Source organism: Colobus angolensis, unplaced genomic scaffold (genome assembly GCF_000951035.1).
Source record: "Colobus angolensis palliatus isolate OR3802 unplaced genomic scaffold, Cang.pa_1.0 Scaffold285, whole genome shotgun sequence".
NCBI classification, from domain to species: Eukaryota; Metazoa; Chordata; class Mammalia; order Primates; family Cercopithecidae; genus Colobus; species Colobus angolensis.
The window spans coordinates 4,272,019-4,284,045 of NW_012116099.1; the positions used below are offsets into that span (position 1 = coordinate 4,272,019).

At 42.4% G+C, this 12,027-nt stretch overlaps 1 protein-coding gene across 2 annotated transcripts in view; it reads left to right on the forward strand.

Moving 5' to 3' along the window:
* Nucleotides 1-12,027, forward strand: part of SPTLC3 (serine palmitoyltransferase, long chain base subunit 3) — a 169,877-nt gene that overhangs the window by 115,666 nt on the left and 42,184 nt on the right. For both annotated transcript variants that reach the window (XM_011948878.1, XM_011948879.1), the window contains one exon: nucleotides 5,221-5,440. In XM_011948878.1, the coding sequence (XP_011804268.1) occupies nucleotides 5,221-5,440 (220 nt within the window). The remainder of the gene's footprint in view (nucleotides 1-5,220; nucleotides 5,441-12,027) is intronic.

Genomic DNA, 12,027 nt, shown 5'->3' on the forward strand with positions numbered 1-12,027 from the left:
GCTTTGCAGGCAGCCATCTTCGGAAGCCATCTACCACAGTGGTTCAATCAACCTGGTGACGACACAGAGTGAAGTCCCCACTTTCCATGAAATTTCCTTCACAAGGAGGTTCCTTTCATTTCACCCACACAGGAATGTTGGCTTTACATGAGACCAAGACCTAAAAGGCCACATTCACAGATAGGAAACAGGGCATCTCTTTGACAAGCCTCAATAGCTCTTGGGGGCTTCAATTTCCTCATCTGTAAAACAAAGGTAGCCTAGAGTTCAGTTCTACAGCCTTAAATCTCAAAGGAAAAGCCTTTACACAGGTGTTCTAATTTGCAGCTCTCACCAGATAAGGCCAGATGCAGTGGCTCATGCCTGTAATCCTATCACTTTGGGAGACAAAGGCAGGTGGATCACTTGAGGTCAGGAGTTCGAGACCAGCCTAGCCAACATGGTGAAACCCCACCTCTACTAAAAATACAAAAATTAGCCAGGTGTGGTGGTGCACTCCCATAATCCCAGTTACTCAGGAGACTAAGGCACAAGAATCACTTTAACCTGGGAGGTGGAGGTTGCAATGAGCCAAGATCATGCCACTGCACTCCAGCCTGGGAAACAGAGAGAGACTCTGTCTCAAAAAAAAAAAAAAAAAAACATTATTTCCCATAGTATTTTCTAAAGGAGGGTTAGGAATGTGAAGTCAATAGTTCACAAATGCACTCCTACTCTTCAGAGGTATATTAGGAATGCATATCTTGTTGATACCTACACAAAGCCTCCTTTGAATTTTAACTCCCAGATTTTTTCTCTTGCTTGTGGTCTGCCACCATGGCTAAAGTACCTCCACATACATCACCACAGAGACCACACACATCAATTTTTTCATAACCCCCAAAGAGAGCAATCAGCCAAATCAGAAATTTTCAGGGAGATATCGAGATAGAAAAGGCTAGATACCCAGTCTGAGAAGTCAGAAAACTGATAATAATAATGTCATCATTCAGAGGTATTATATTCTTATGTAGAATATAGAGGAGTCAGGATTTGGAGGCAGGCCTGGGACCTAGGTTCAAATCCTGGCATCACCACCTACATCTGTGTGGCCTCCATAGGGTACTTCGGTAATAATAAGTATTGAATGAGGTCATATAAGCTAGTGTTGGGAGAGGCCCAGCCCGTAGAGAGCTCACAACCAAGAGTGGCTGTCTTCATCGTCACATTGATTTTCAGTCTAAGAAGTTGCAACTCAGAAAACAATAAGTCATCTATGTTGCAAGGTTATTTGCTCTTCTTCCATCCAGAAAGTGGACGTTAGAGAAAGAAACTCACATCGACCATGTGTCTACTCCTTGCTAACATTTCCCATGTGCAACCTTGAGTAAGCCTCCAAGAAGTTACTGTAAATATGAAGAAATTGAGGCTCAGAGGTTTAGATAACTTGCCCCAGGACAGATAACTGAGATGAGGCAGAGCTGGGATTAAAACCAGGTGGCCCTGGTGAGACAAAGGCTCCATGTAAATAGAAGAGTCAGCCCATGTGTCCACATCCAGTGAAGTAAACATGGAAAATGCAAGATCACCCATTTGACCTTTACCATTAACCTATCTAGGCCTCAATTTCTTCATCTGTAACACACGAGCATTGAAACTTGAAATCCAAAGTTTCATGAATGCATGACTTTGGGTTTAAAACTAAAATAGTATTATCTCAGTGTTCTGAGCTGTATGTTTTCATTAAGTATCGTCTTAAAATCTCATTTTCTAATTTCATGTCTCTGAGAAGTCTAGATCTCTTATCAACTCACAGTGGTAGAGAATATCAAAATTATTCAAACATATCCTTAAGGTGCAGTGTCCCAAACAACCTGGCACATAAACTAGCATAGCTGGAGCACTAACTTCCAAAATAAAATTAATCAAGGAATAATAGTCAGCTCTTCCAAAACAAATACATATATAAACATACGCACACATGCTGTAACCTCAGAATACCATTTACTGTAAGAGTGTAATCTATTCTTCTACGCTCAAAACAATGTAAATTTAAGGATTGAGAACTTCAGTGGTAAACTCTCACCTGTATCTCTATGGTTTAAACAAACAAAGAAAAGAATAAGAAAACATTCGTCACTTTATTTTTCATTGATCTTAACTTTCTTTTTCTCTCTTTCCACCTTGCCTTCTTGTTTTGAGTTATACTTTGGGCCCACCAAGGAGATTTTTCCACCATGTGAGTTAGCTAGCCAGTGGTTTCATTCTCCATCTGCCAGTGGATAATATGGTCTATATGTGGAGGGAAAAGTGGTGAGAGGGAGATTTCAAAAAGGAGGCTTGTCACTTAGCTAATACATTATGTAATAGAAAAGATATAAAGGAATTATTCACTGGCTTGCTGGTTTAAGAATAATTCAAGTCCCTGAACAGAGCTTCAAATTAACTCATGGAATTATCTTTACCTACAGTTGTGTTTTAGTTGTTTTTCTTCTATTGAAGTCAAAAGAAAAACACAACCTTCCATTCAGGAAGAAAGAATAAAACGCTGTTCTCGTTTTCTATATCATTTTTGGCACTGTTTTTTGACAGCAATTCATGGGAATAACATAGATAGCCTTTTTATGCATGCACTAGACTCGATATCCCACTATGGGAAAAGGTTCAATTCAAATTTGATCACATTGTGAAAATGAAAACTTAGCATGGGTGAATATAACTCTATAAAAGCTGAGTTCTCCCTAGGACTCTATGTGTGCCCTGCATTAACTCCAGAAGTCAACAGTATTGTAGAGTCATTAATCTTAGAGGAAGAAATATAAACCAGGTGGGCAGGCTCCTAACATCAGCTAGACCAGCCCCATGGAAGGATGGTTAATTAGCTGCCTGCAGTGTCTACAAACATTGTGGAACATTAACTTTGGCTCCTGTCAAATTCAGTTCCAGAACAAAGAATGGCTATTTGTGGCATATCAGGTTTTTTGGCATATTTGTGTTACCAACTTACAACATTTTAAAGAGAAGAAAATTCTAGATTTCTGAGGACCTGTGGCCATTTATTATGTATGACATCCAGCATGACACCCACATGCCTCACTCATATAAGATTCAACACAGAACATTGTCAAGGGCTCCCAGTTTCCCAAGTTAGGACTCGTTACAACCATTTCCTCCTAAGTTCCTCCTCCTAAGGACCGTAACGATTCACTAAATGCCCATCATGGATCAGGTAGTTTACAAGCATGATTTCAAGTGATTGTTATAAAGACCATGTGAAGAGGGGCCCATCATCCTGTTTGTATTACATATGAGGAAACTGAGGCAGAGAACATCATGCAAATTGCCCAAGTTCAAAGTTAGTACACTTAGGCAGCCAGATGGCCAGACTGTCTTCTCCTCAGTGGAAACAATTTTAACAAGCAATTAATTTAAGAACATGTTAGAATTAACTCACAAAGTTACACAAGAAAAGACAACTCTATTTGGCCTTTATTTCATTAAAATCTGAACTCGGCCGTCCAAAACTATCTTGTGGAACACACAAATGCTGCACCCAATGATCATGATACTCTATGCAAACCAACACCCGTTGGTCTGGGTAACTGTGTACACAGCCAACTGGACTGTTTGGACTGAATCGACCTAACACTTAAGCTTATTTTTTAATACATTAAATTTAATCTAATAAATAATTAGGGGAAAAAGGAGAAGTTCAACTCTGTTTGATTCAGTGAATTAGCTCTTGAACTAACCTAAAGGGTTGTTTGAATTGTTTGACAAGTTCCTTTGTGTGGTGAGCATGTCTGTGTGTTTTCGTACAACTCGCCTGTCAATGCAGTCAAAACTGTGTGCAACATAGACACAGCTTGCAAAGTGTTCTGAGAACTGATTCGTGTCAGATTTTTTTAATCCATTGAGTTCCAGAGGTGCCATGTAAATATAAATTTTAATTTTACTTATTCGTAGATTTCATTTTTTCCCTTTGTGCCAGAGGATGTAACAAAGCTTCCCAGGAGGGTGTTTGTTAATACAGAGCATTTCTCTCTCTGCCCTAGCATGGAAGGTCTATCATGTATCTTCCCCAGATCACAGGACTTGAAGTGCTTTTGCAACTTACAATATCATGAAAAATAAAGCACTTCAGGCTAAAACAAAAGAGCTCATCTACAGCAGTGGCCCCTGTGTGTGGTCCCCAGCCATTGGTGGTAGCATCTCCTGGGAGCTTGGCAAAAATGCATGTTCTCAGCCCACCCAATACCGACTGAATCAGAAACTCTGGGGTGGGAGTCTAGCAATCTGTGTTTTAATAAATGCTTCAGAGGATTCTGATGCTTACTCAACTTTCTGTTCCTCTACCCTAAAGGAACAGAAAGAGGAGACACCTCAGTCTTTGACTTGCAGTGGATATTGAACAAGAGGTCTTAAAGACTTCCTATTGTACTTTAATTAACACTATGATGTCTTAAATAAAGTTCTGTGTCTTTTTAATTCCCCCTTTTAATCTATGGCAATTCAAGCACTGAATTTAAGTCAAACAGACCTGGCCAAACAGGCAATGCCAGGCAGAAAAAGGGAATGACTATAGAGTAATTTAATCTATTCTAGCAGAATAACTAGAATCCAAAATGGTCAGTCTAGTTACAAATAAATTGGATCAATAATGCAGTGAGCTGGTTGTTTGCTTGGGAATTAGCTGAAAGCAAAAGCACTTAAATCCATTGAATATAAATTATTTTATCCAAGTAGCATAGAAATGCCCAACCAACCTTACAAGATTGAGAGGGTTGCCTCAAACAAATAAAACATGCCTTCAGAACAAAGGAATGGGCCGGGCACGGTGGCTCAAGCCTGTAATCCCAGCACTTTGGGAGGCCGAGACGGGCGGATCACGAGGTCAGGAGATTGAGACCATCCTGGCTAACACGGTGAAACCCCGTCTCTATTAAAAAATACAAAAAACTAGCCGGGCGAGGTGGCGGGCGCCTGTAGTCCCAGCTACTCGGGAGGCTGAGGCAGGAGAATGGCGTCAACCCGGGAGGCGGAGCTTGTAGTGAGCTGAGATCCGGCCACTGCACTCCAGCCTGGGTGACAGAGCAAGACTCTGTCTCAAAAAAAAAAAAAAAAAAAAACAAAGGAACGGCGTGTGTCAGGGAAGACTGCCTAGGATGTACTGATGGGGAAGCTGACAGAGCTTCCCAGGAGGGTATTTGTTAGTTATGAGCATTTCTCCTTCTGTCCTAGCATGGAAGGTTCCATCGTGCATCTGCCCCAGATCATAGCTCTAAAGAAGAAATACAAGGCTTACCTCTACATGGATGAAGCTCACAGTATTGGGGCCGTGGGCCCAACCGGCCGAGGTGTCACGGAATTCTTTGGACTAGACCCTCACGAAGTTGATGTGCTCATGGGCACATTCACCAAAAGCTTTGGAGCTGCAGGAGGTTACATAGCTGGAAGGAAGGTAAGAGAGGGACCCCTTGTGTCTGTTTAAAACCTGAGCTCCCTGGGGATGCCGTGTGTAGGGCTTCTCTGAATTTCATGAAAGCTTCAATTCAGTTCACCACACCTCAGCTGATCACTCCAGCCTGGCTACAATGGGTTCACAGCCAGATAAGGCCCAGAATGTCGAGGAGCTCTTCCTCGAATAGTGAAGAGGAGGATGTGATGAGTGATCACATTATAATGAAATGGCAACACTGGCCATGTACACAAGGTGCAAAGTACCAGGGAGAGAAATAATGAACTTTGTTAAGTAGTATTTAGGACATGGTTTAGATTGAATGTCCACCTTGTAAACAGACAATGGGGGGGCCGTATTTAACACAGAGAGAGAATAATGTATACCAAGCCACAGAAGTGATAAGGGATGTTCTGAAAACTATAAGCAGTTTGAGGTTTGTGGCATTAAAAAACACAAGGAAGGTAACAGCAACAGTAGGCAAATGTTAGTTATTAGGGAGGCTGACCCTATGCTACGCGTTGTGGGTTTTAAGAGTTTTAATCAAAACGGTGGCAGGAATGTACTTTTAAGAAATTTTCTCTGCAAAAAAAGATTCTTTCCATAATGTTGCATAAACCATAGGTCAAATCCTGCCATTCTCCAGTATCTTATCAATATGCCTTAAAAATTCTTATCTGCTGGGATTAGACTGTTAATGAATGTTGGCCCTGTCAAGGATCTTGAGTCCACTTGGTCAATATCACCAAGAGGTTTGTGAAAATCAAACAATAAATATTTGAGAGTAATTTAAAAGGAGGGAAAGGGAAGGGACAAAGAAAGTCCAATATTCAAACCTGGGTTTGAGAGATAAAGGAGCCAGTTATCCGACCAATGAGAGGACAGCCTTGTCCAAATTCTGACACCTATCTCAGACAAACCTACACCTGTCCCAAAGAGCATGACAGTGATGTTGGCTCAGCTTAGGACGGTACAGCAGGCCCAAAACCAGTGCATGCAAGTGATATCAACAAAAATCCCCACTTCCTTACCTATTGAGATGAACAGGAACTTCTGGTAAACCAGTTAGACAAACCAAGAAGTGCAGCAGAAAACAGTCCTCTCATTGAAAGCTCATGATTTAAAACAACAGATTTAATTCTGGCCACTGGCTCTGCCATGAAATGCACAGATGCTTAAAATGTTCAGAGTTTTAAGTGGTTTTTACCCTTCAATAAGCACTGCTTTCTTTCGGGCTCAAAGCATTGTTTTTCATCCCCTCTCCACTTGCCTGTGGGAATTAGCCGGGTAATGCTAAAACCATTGGGAATGCCCAGGATCTTACAAAATTCAGCTAAATCTGGTGAAAGGTTAAATGTTCCCTTGCTAGACTGCCGAAGCAGTAGGATCAGAGGGTCTCAAATTTAGGAGCTCCCTGATCCTGGCTACATTGCCTTGTGAGCTTGTGGTTTTGTGATTACTTTAGCAGCAGTTCTGAACTTCAAAATTTTTAACCAAGCGTAACTCTGTTTCCTGAACCAAAGGCACCTGAATAAACTGAAGCAAGCCAATCCTTGAAATGTTGTCAAATTTGGTGGATGTCACATTTTTCCTCCTAGAGTGCCTTCATTTGATACCCACTTTAAACAAAGGCTCGTGACTAGCAGAAGTAGAGACCAGTTCACCATGATTCTCTCTCATGCTCTCCATTCTGACATTAGCAAGAGTATTTTTAAGGTGTAGATGTTCCTGTGTACACAATTTCTACTCATTTGGCGTAGATACCGAGCAATTGTGAAAATTACCATTATTTACATTAATCCGGATGCAGAAAAAGTATGTACATCTGTTCCTTTTCTTACCTTTTAAAATGCTCGTTTTATGCATATTTAGATCCAGAGGGTCGCATCGTTCATTCCCTCTCCTCTCCCTCCTTTCTCCTCCCCACCTTTCTCTGTCTTCTCTTCCCTTCATGTTGCACTGCAGTGTCTACATTTACCACTAGATGGCAGCAAGAATTAGAGCGTGTTTGGCAGAGACCCGTTAGCCTCCCCTGAGATCTACCCCCCTAAAACAGCAAGATGCAAAGCCTTGAAAACACAGGGCTGTTTCCAAGACCTGGGCGGTGAGCAGGAGCGCTCTTGAGAAAATGCATGTATCCCTGATGGCTTAAAAATCAGTCAGATACACACCTATGGTTTTGATGAGACTGTGACAAACCTGGGTAAACAGGCTTCCTTTCGGCCTAATGAGCCCACGATTTAGTGGAACTTAGGTATCTGTTCCTTTGTACCTTTAATTCTCTTCAATGATGTTAATTTTTATTATGTATAATTTCAAGTCAAATCGTATATTGTATTCCTATGAACTTTAGACAATTTTGTGAAGAATTTTTACTTTGAGTCTGTTTAAATTATGCTTTTTAACCGAAACAACATAGGATTGGGCAAAGACTAAAGATTTTTGTTTGAAAAACTACTTCTACTAGTATGTTTAAGTAATTAGAGTACAGTTTTCAAGCTCTGATAACTGTACTGTAAGACAGATAGACAGTTGATAGACAGACGACTAATCTCCCAGATACTTTGCCATATAGCTCAGTTTAGGAGATTATTGCAACATAGCTAGGATTCTAAACCAATGTATACAAAAGCAACAACATTGAACATAAAAAAGTTAAAGTACACACGTTGTGAAACTGTATATAATTTCAATTTCACTGTGCCCATAGGGTTCTCAGTAAACCCTGAAATTTGAAAATAATCAGTTAGCTCCAAAAATCTAGAAAAAAAGATAAAAACATCTGGCTCTTAACTCTCTTTTTAAATGATGTTAATATGGGTGTAGAGGGGCTGCATTTCCAATAATAGTGTCTGGGAGGTTCTGGAAATCTTTATGGAATGGGTCAAGGTCAGAGCTTTATATATTAGCAACTAGATGAGTCATGTAATGAAATGTGTTTGAAAACAAGGAGGAAAAAATGGTTTAGCATGACGATACTACCAGAGAAAACAGAGGTTTTGTTTTGACCTCAGAGCCTTTTCCTCACAAAGTGTCCTCTGCTAATTGGAGGTTGCTGCCAGGCTGTGACCCCCTCTTTCCACTCAAGGAAACTGCTAACAGTCTGTCCAGAGCCAGCAGAGTTTTGCTGTTCTGCTCACTTTGAGTTTGGGGCCGCTATAGATGCACAGTGAACAGCCTAACCTGGAGGAGTCTGTCCTTTCAAGACTTTCCTGATGAAATTCCAGATCACTACTTCTCTCCACCTGTCAGAGCTCCATGCCATGAATGGCTTCTTTGAAGGGAAGCCTAAGCTGATGAGACTAGGTTTCTTATTTTTATTCTTTTACATCTGTATTGATCCTGTGGCTGGGAAATGTGGTCAATGCCGAAGACCCCAAACTTTTCCCCAGACAAGGATCTTGAGTCTTGGCACTGAACACTGGCTCCCACAGCCTCCACAGGCTGACCAGAGACTTGCAAATGAATGAAGCGATGGTAGCCCTTGTAACTGATAGGTTGCAGGGCTGGAATTCTGGAGAAAGGAACTGGGACAGGGCGGACAAATTTGGGGTGAGCATTAGCCCCAGAAGCCCGCCTGCCAGCCAAAGCTGGGTCGCTCTAAAAAGCGAGCCCTGCCCTGCACGCTAGGCCCTGGCTGTATTTAACATCCCTTTGAAGTAAGCAGGGGTCATGGAGTGAGCTCTAAGATGTTTATTCTAAGAGTCTCCTGTCTGATTTCCTCCCAAAAAAAGCCACCCTTGCCCTTGAACTTCAGGCCCATGGGTAGAGAAAATAATCAGGGTTTTGAACTTCCAAATCGATGTGGAAACCTCAGTATGAGGAGACCTCTAGCCCACCCTGAAGAAGACACATCCCAGACTCACCTTACAAAAGACCAAAGCCACCTCTTAACTCATGGCTCATAGCACCCATTGGGGAAACAAGAGGGTGAATTCGTAGCCAGGAATCCAGGTTCTCCCTGACACTCTCCAGAAGTTACTCAAAGAGCTCCATTTTTTGAACCACACCAGCAAATAAACTTCCATCCAGAAACTCAGACCCTGAGAGAAAGCGAACTCAGTCCCAAAAAAATAAAATTTGGGGCAAGATAGTCTTAACATTAAAAGGAACCAATGCTGCACCGATGAGGTATTCATTCAAACTAAGAAGGCTCATGGCCTTGACTTTAAAAAATGTCTCAATCTGTGAATTAGGGTTGGGGACATTGGGAAGAGCCCTTTTCAAGATCAAAGGAAGTTTTGTTTTGTTTCCTTGTCTGATCTTTGTCAGTGATGACCCCCAAGCTAAGTCAGTAATACCCTATATGCTTTGAGGCCCCTGGCCATCTTTCCTCCATCTCTAAAACTCCTCTGTTTTCCATTAGACTGTCAGTATTTAGCAGGCCACTACTAGGTATGGTATCCACCACTATGGATTTTAAAAGAAGTGTAAAGCTCCATCCCTGCTCTCAAGGAAGTTTCAGTCGCTTTTGGAGAAACAAGAGAGATAGACATGAAACATTTTGAGACCAGTGTGACTCAATCTGTGGTTTAGTACCATATGGATGAGTAGATCAGGACGTCTCCCCACCCTCTCCAAAAAGAGGAACAGTCCCTGGGTTAGGGAAAGCACCGTAGGGTAAGGAGAGTGGAATTGGAGTCTGTGCTCTCCTGGCCCCCCTCACACCACACCAAGCTTACTCTTCTGGGGAGAAGTCTGGAGAAGTCAAGTGCGGTCTAAGGGTGAGGCTCTAGAGTCAGCTTCTTTGGGTCTAAATCCTTGTTCTACCATCTTTTGGGAATAATTGTGTAAACTTCTCTGTGATTCAGTTGTTCTGTCTACAAAATGCCGATTAAAACAGTATCTACCTGAAAGAATTATTGTGAAGTTTAAATGTATTAATGCATACAAAGTTCCTAAAATGGAACCTCAGGCCACCGGGGAATATCAGCTATGCTGTTAGCTTCTAGCCTGATTAGCTCTTCAGGGTCATTCAACCTGTCATCAAGCCTGGGTACTCCCTTATTGAAAACGTCTCTCTTTTCCTTTCTTTTCACTCCTGCTGCCACCCCTCCCCATAAGTATGCAGGAAGAGCTAGGCTGAAAATCCTTGGTTTGATGTATGGGTCTCTCAATGTGTAGTCACACAACCTTAGAATGTAACTGTGTGCAAAACGAGAGAGTTGAAACAAGGACACTCCAAGAAGCTTTTGTATTTTGGTCCCCTCCTCCCACCCCATGCTCCCAGTTCTAAGAATCTTTCAATCAGCCATTCATTAACAATAATTGACCAGGCGTGGTGGCTCATGCCTATAATCACAACACTTTGGGAGGCCAAGGTGAGTGGATTACCAGAGGTCAAGAGTTCGAGACCAGCCTGGCCGACATGGTGAAACCCCATCTCTACAAAAAATACAAAAATTAGCCGGGCATAGTGGCACACGCCTGTAGTCCCAGATACTCGGGAGGCTGAAGCAGGAGAATTGCTTGAGCGCAGGAGACAGAGGTTACAGTGAGCCAAGGTCATGCCACTGCACTCCAGCCTGGCCGACAGAGCAAGACTCTGTCAAAAAAAAAAAGAAAGAAAGAAAGTTACCAACTGCATCAGGCATTCACTGTTTCACTGTGTACCAGATGCTTTTCTAAGCATCTCATATATGTATTCACCCATTTCATCCTCATAAACTCCGAGACACGTATTACTATGATCTCATTTTTCAGAGAAGCCAACTAAGGCACAGAGAGACTTAGTAGCTGGCCCACAGTCACACAGCAGTAAGTGGCAAAGCCAGGATTTGAATCCAAGCTATTGGGCACCAGAGGCTGTGCTGTAACTCCTGGTTATACTCCCTCCAAGGGGACAGCTCCTCATCCCCTTGTCTCAGAAGCACTGGCTTCTCCCTCTCTTCCCAATTGACACCTCTACTCTGTGCCCATAAGATGCCATCCTTATTCCTAATTTTAGGACAGTCCCATACTTTTTGCTCCTCTGCATCTATCCAAATCTCCCCAACCCTCATGGCCAGATCACACCCTTGAAACACCTTGTTCCTGACAGAGGTCCACATGAGCCTCCATCATCCAGTTCCCAGGACCCACCCACCGTCTCCTCATTGACTTCCCCTGCATTCTGTAGGGAGATATTTGCTCCAACAGAGAAAAGCAATCCCTGCTGCTGCCCCCCAGGAACACGGAACATGGCACTGTGAAGGACAGCCCTGACTGTAGCTACTCTGGCACACGACTGCTGTCATCTCTTTGAGGCATCTCAGATACTGCAAAGTGAACTTTCTGGATACCCTGTGGCTGATGAATTCAGTCAGGCCAGCATCATGCACATACTCTTCAGATATGGGGAAAACCCACTCAGCTTTTTTCATGAGGCTCACCAAATAAAAGAATCAGCAAAAAACTTAATTTCATTTATATAAATGGATAATGGATGCCAGGGACTAGCCTTATGGTCCTTTTCTATCCTCCCTCCCCTCCTGGACTCCCACACATGTCTAGACATAGAAAGTTATTGGTATATTCTTGCTGGAAGGAAAGGTGGAAGGAGGGAGGGGGAGAGAGAAGAAAAGAGGAAAGAAGGGAGGGAGGGAGGGAGG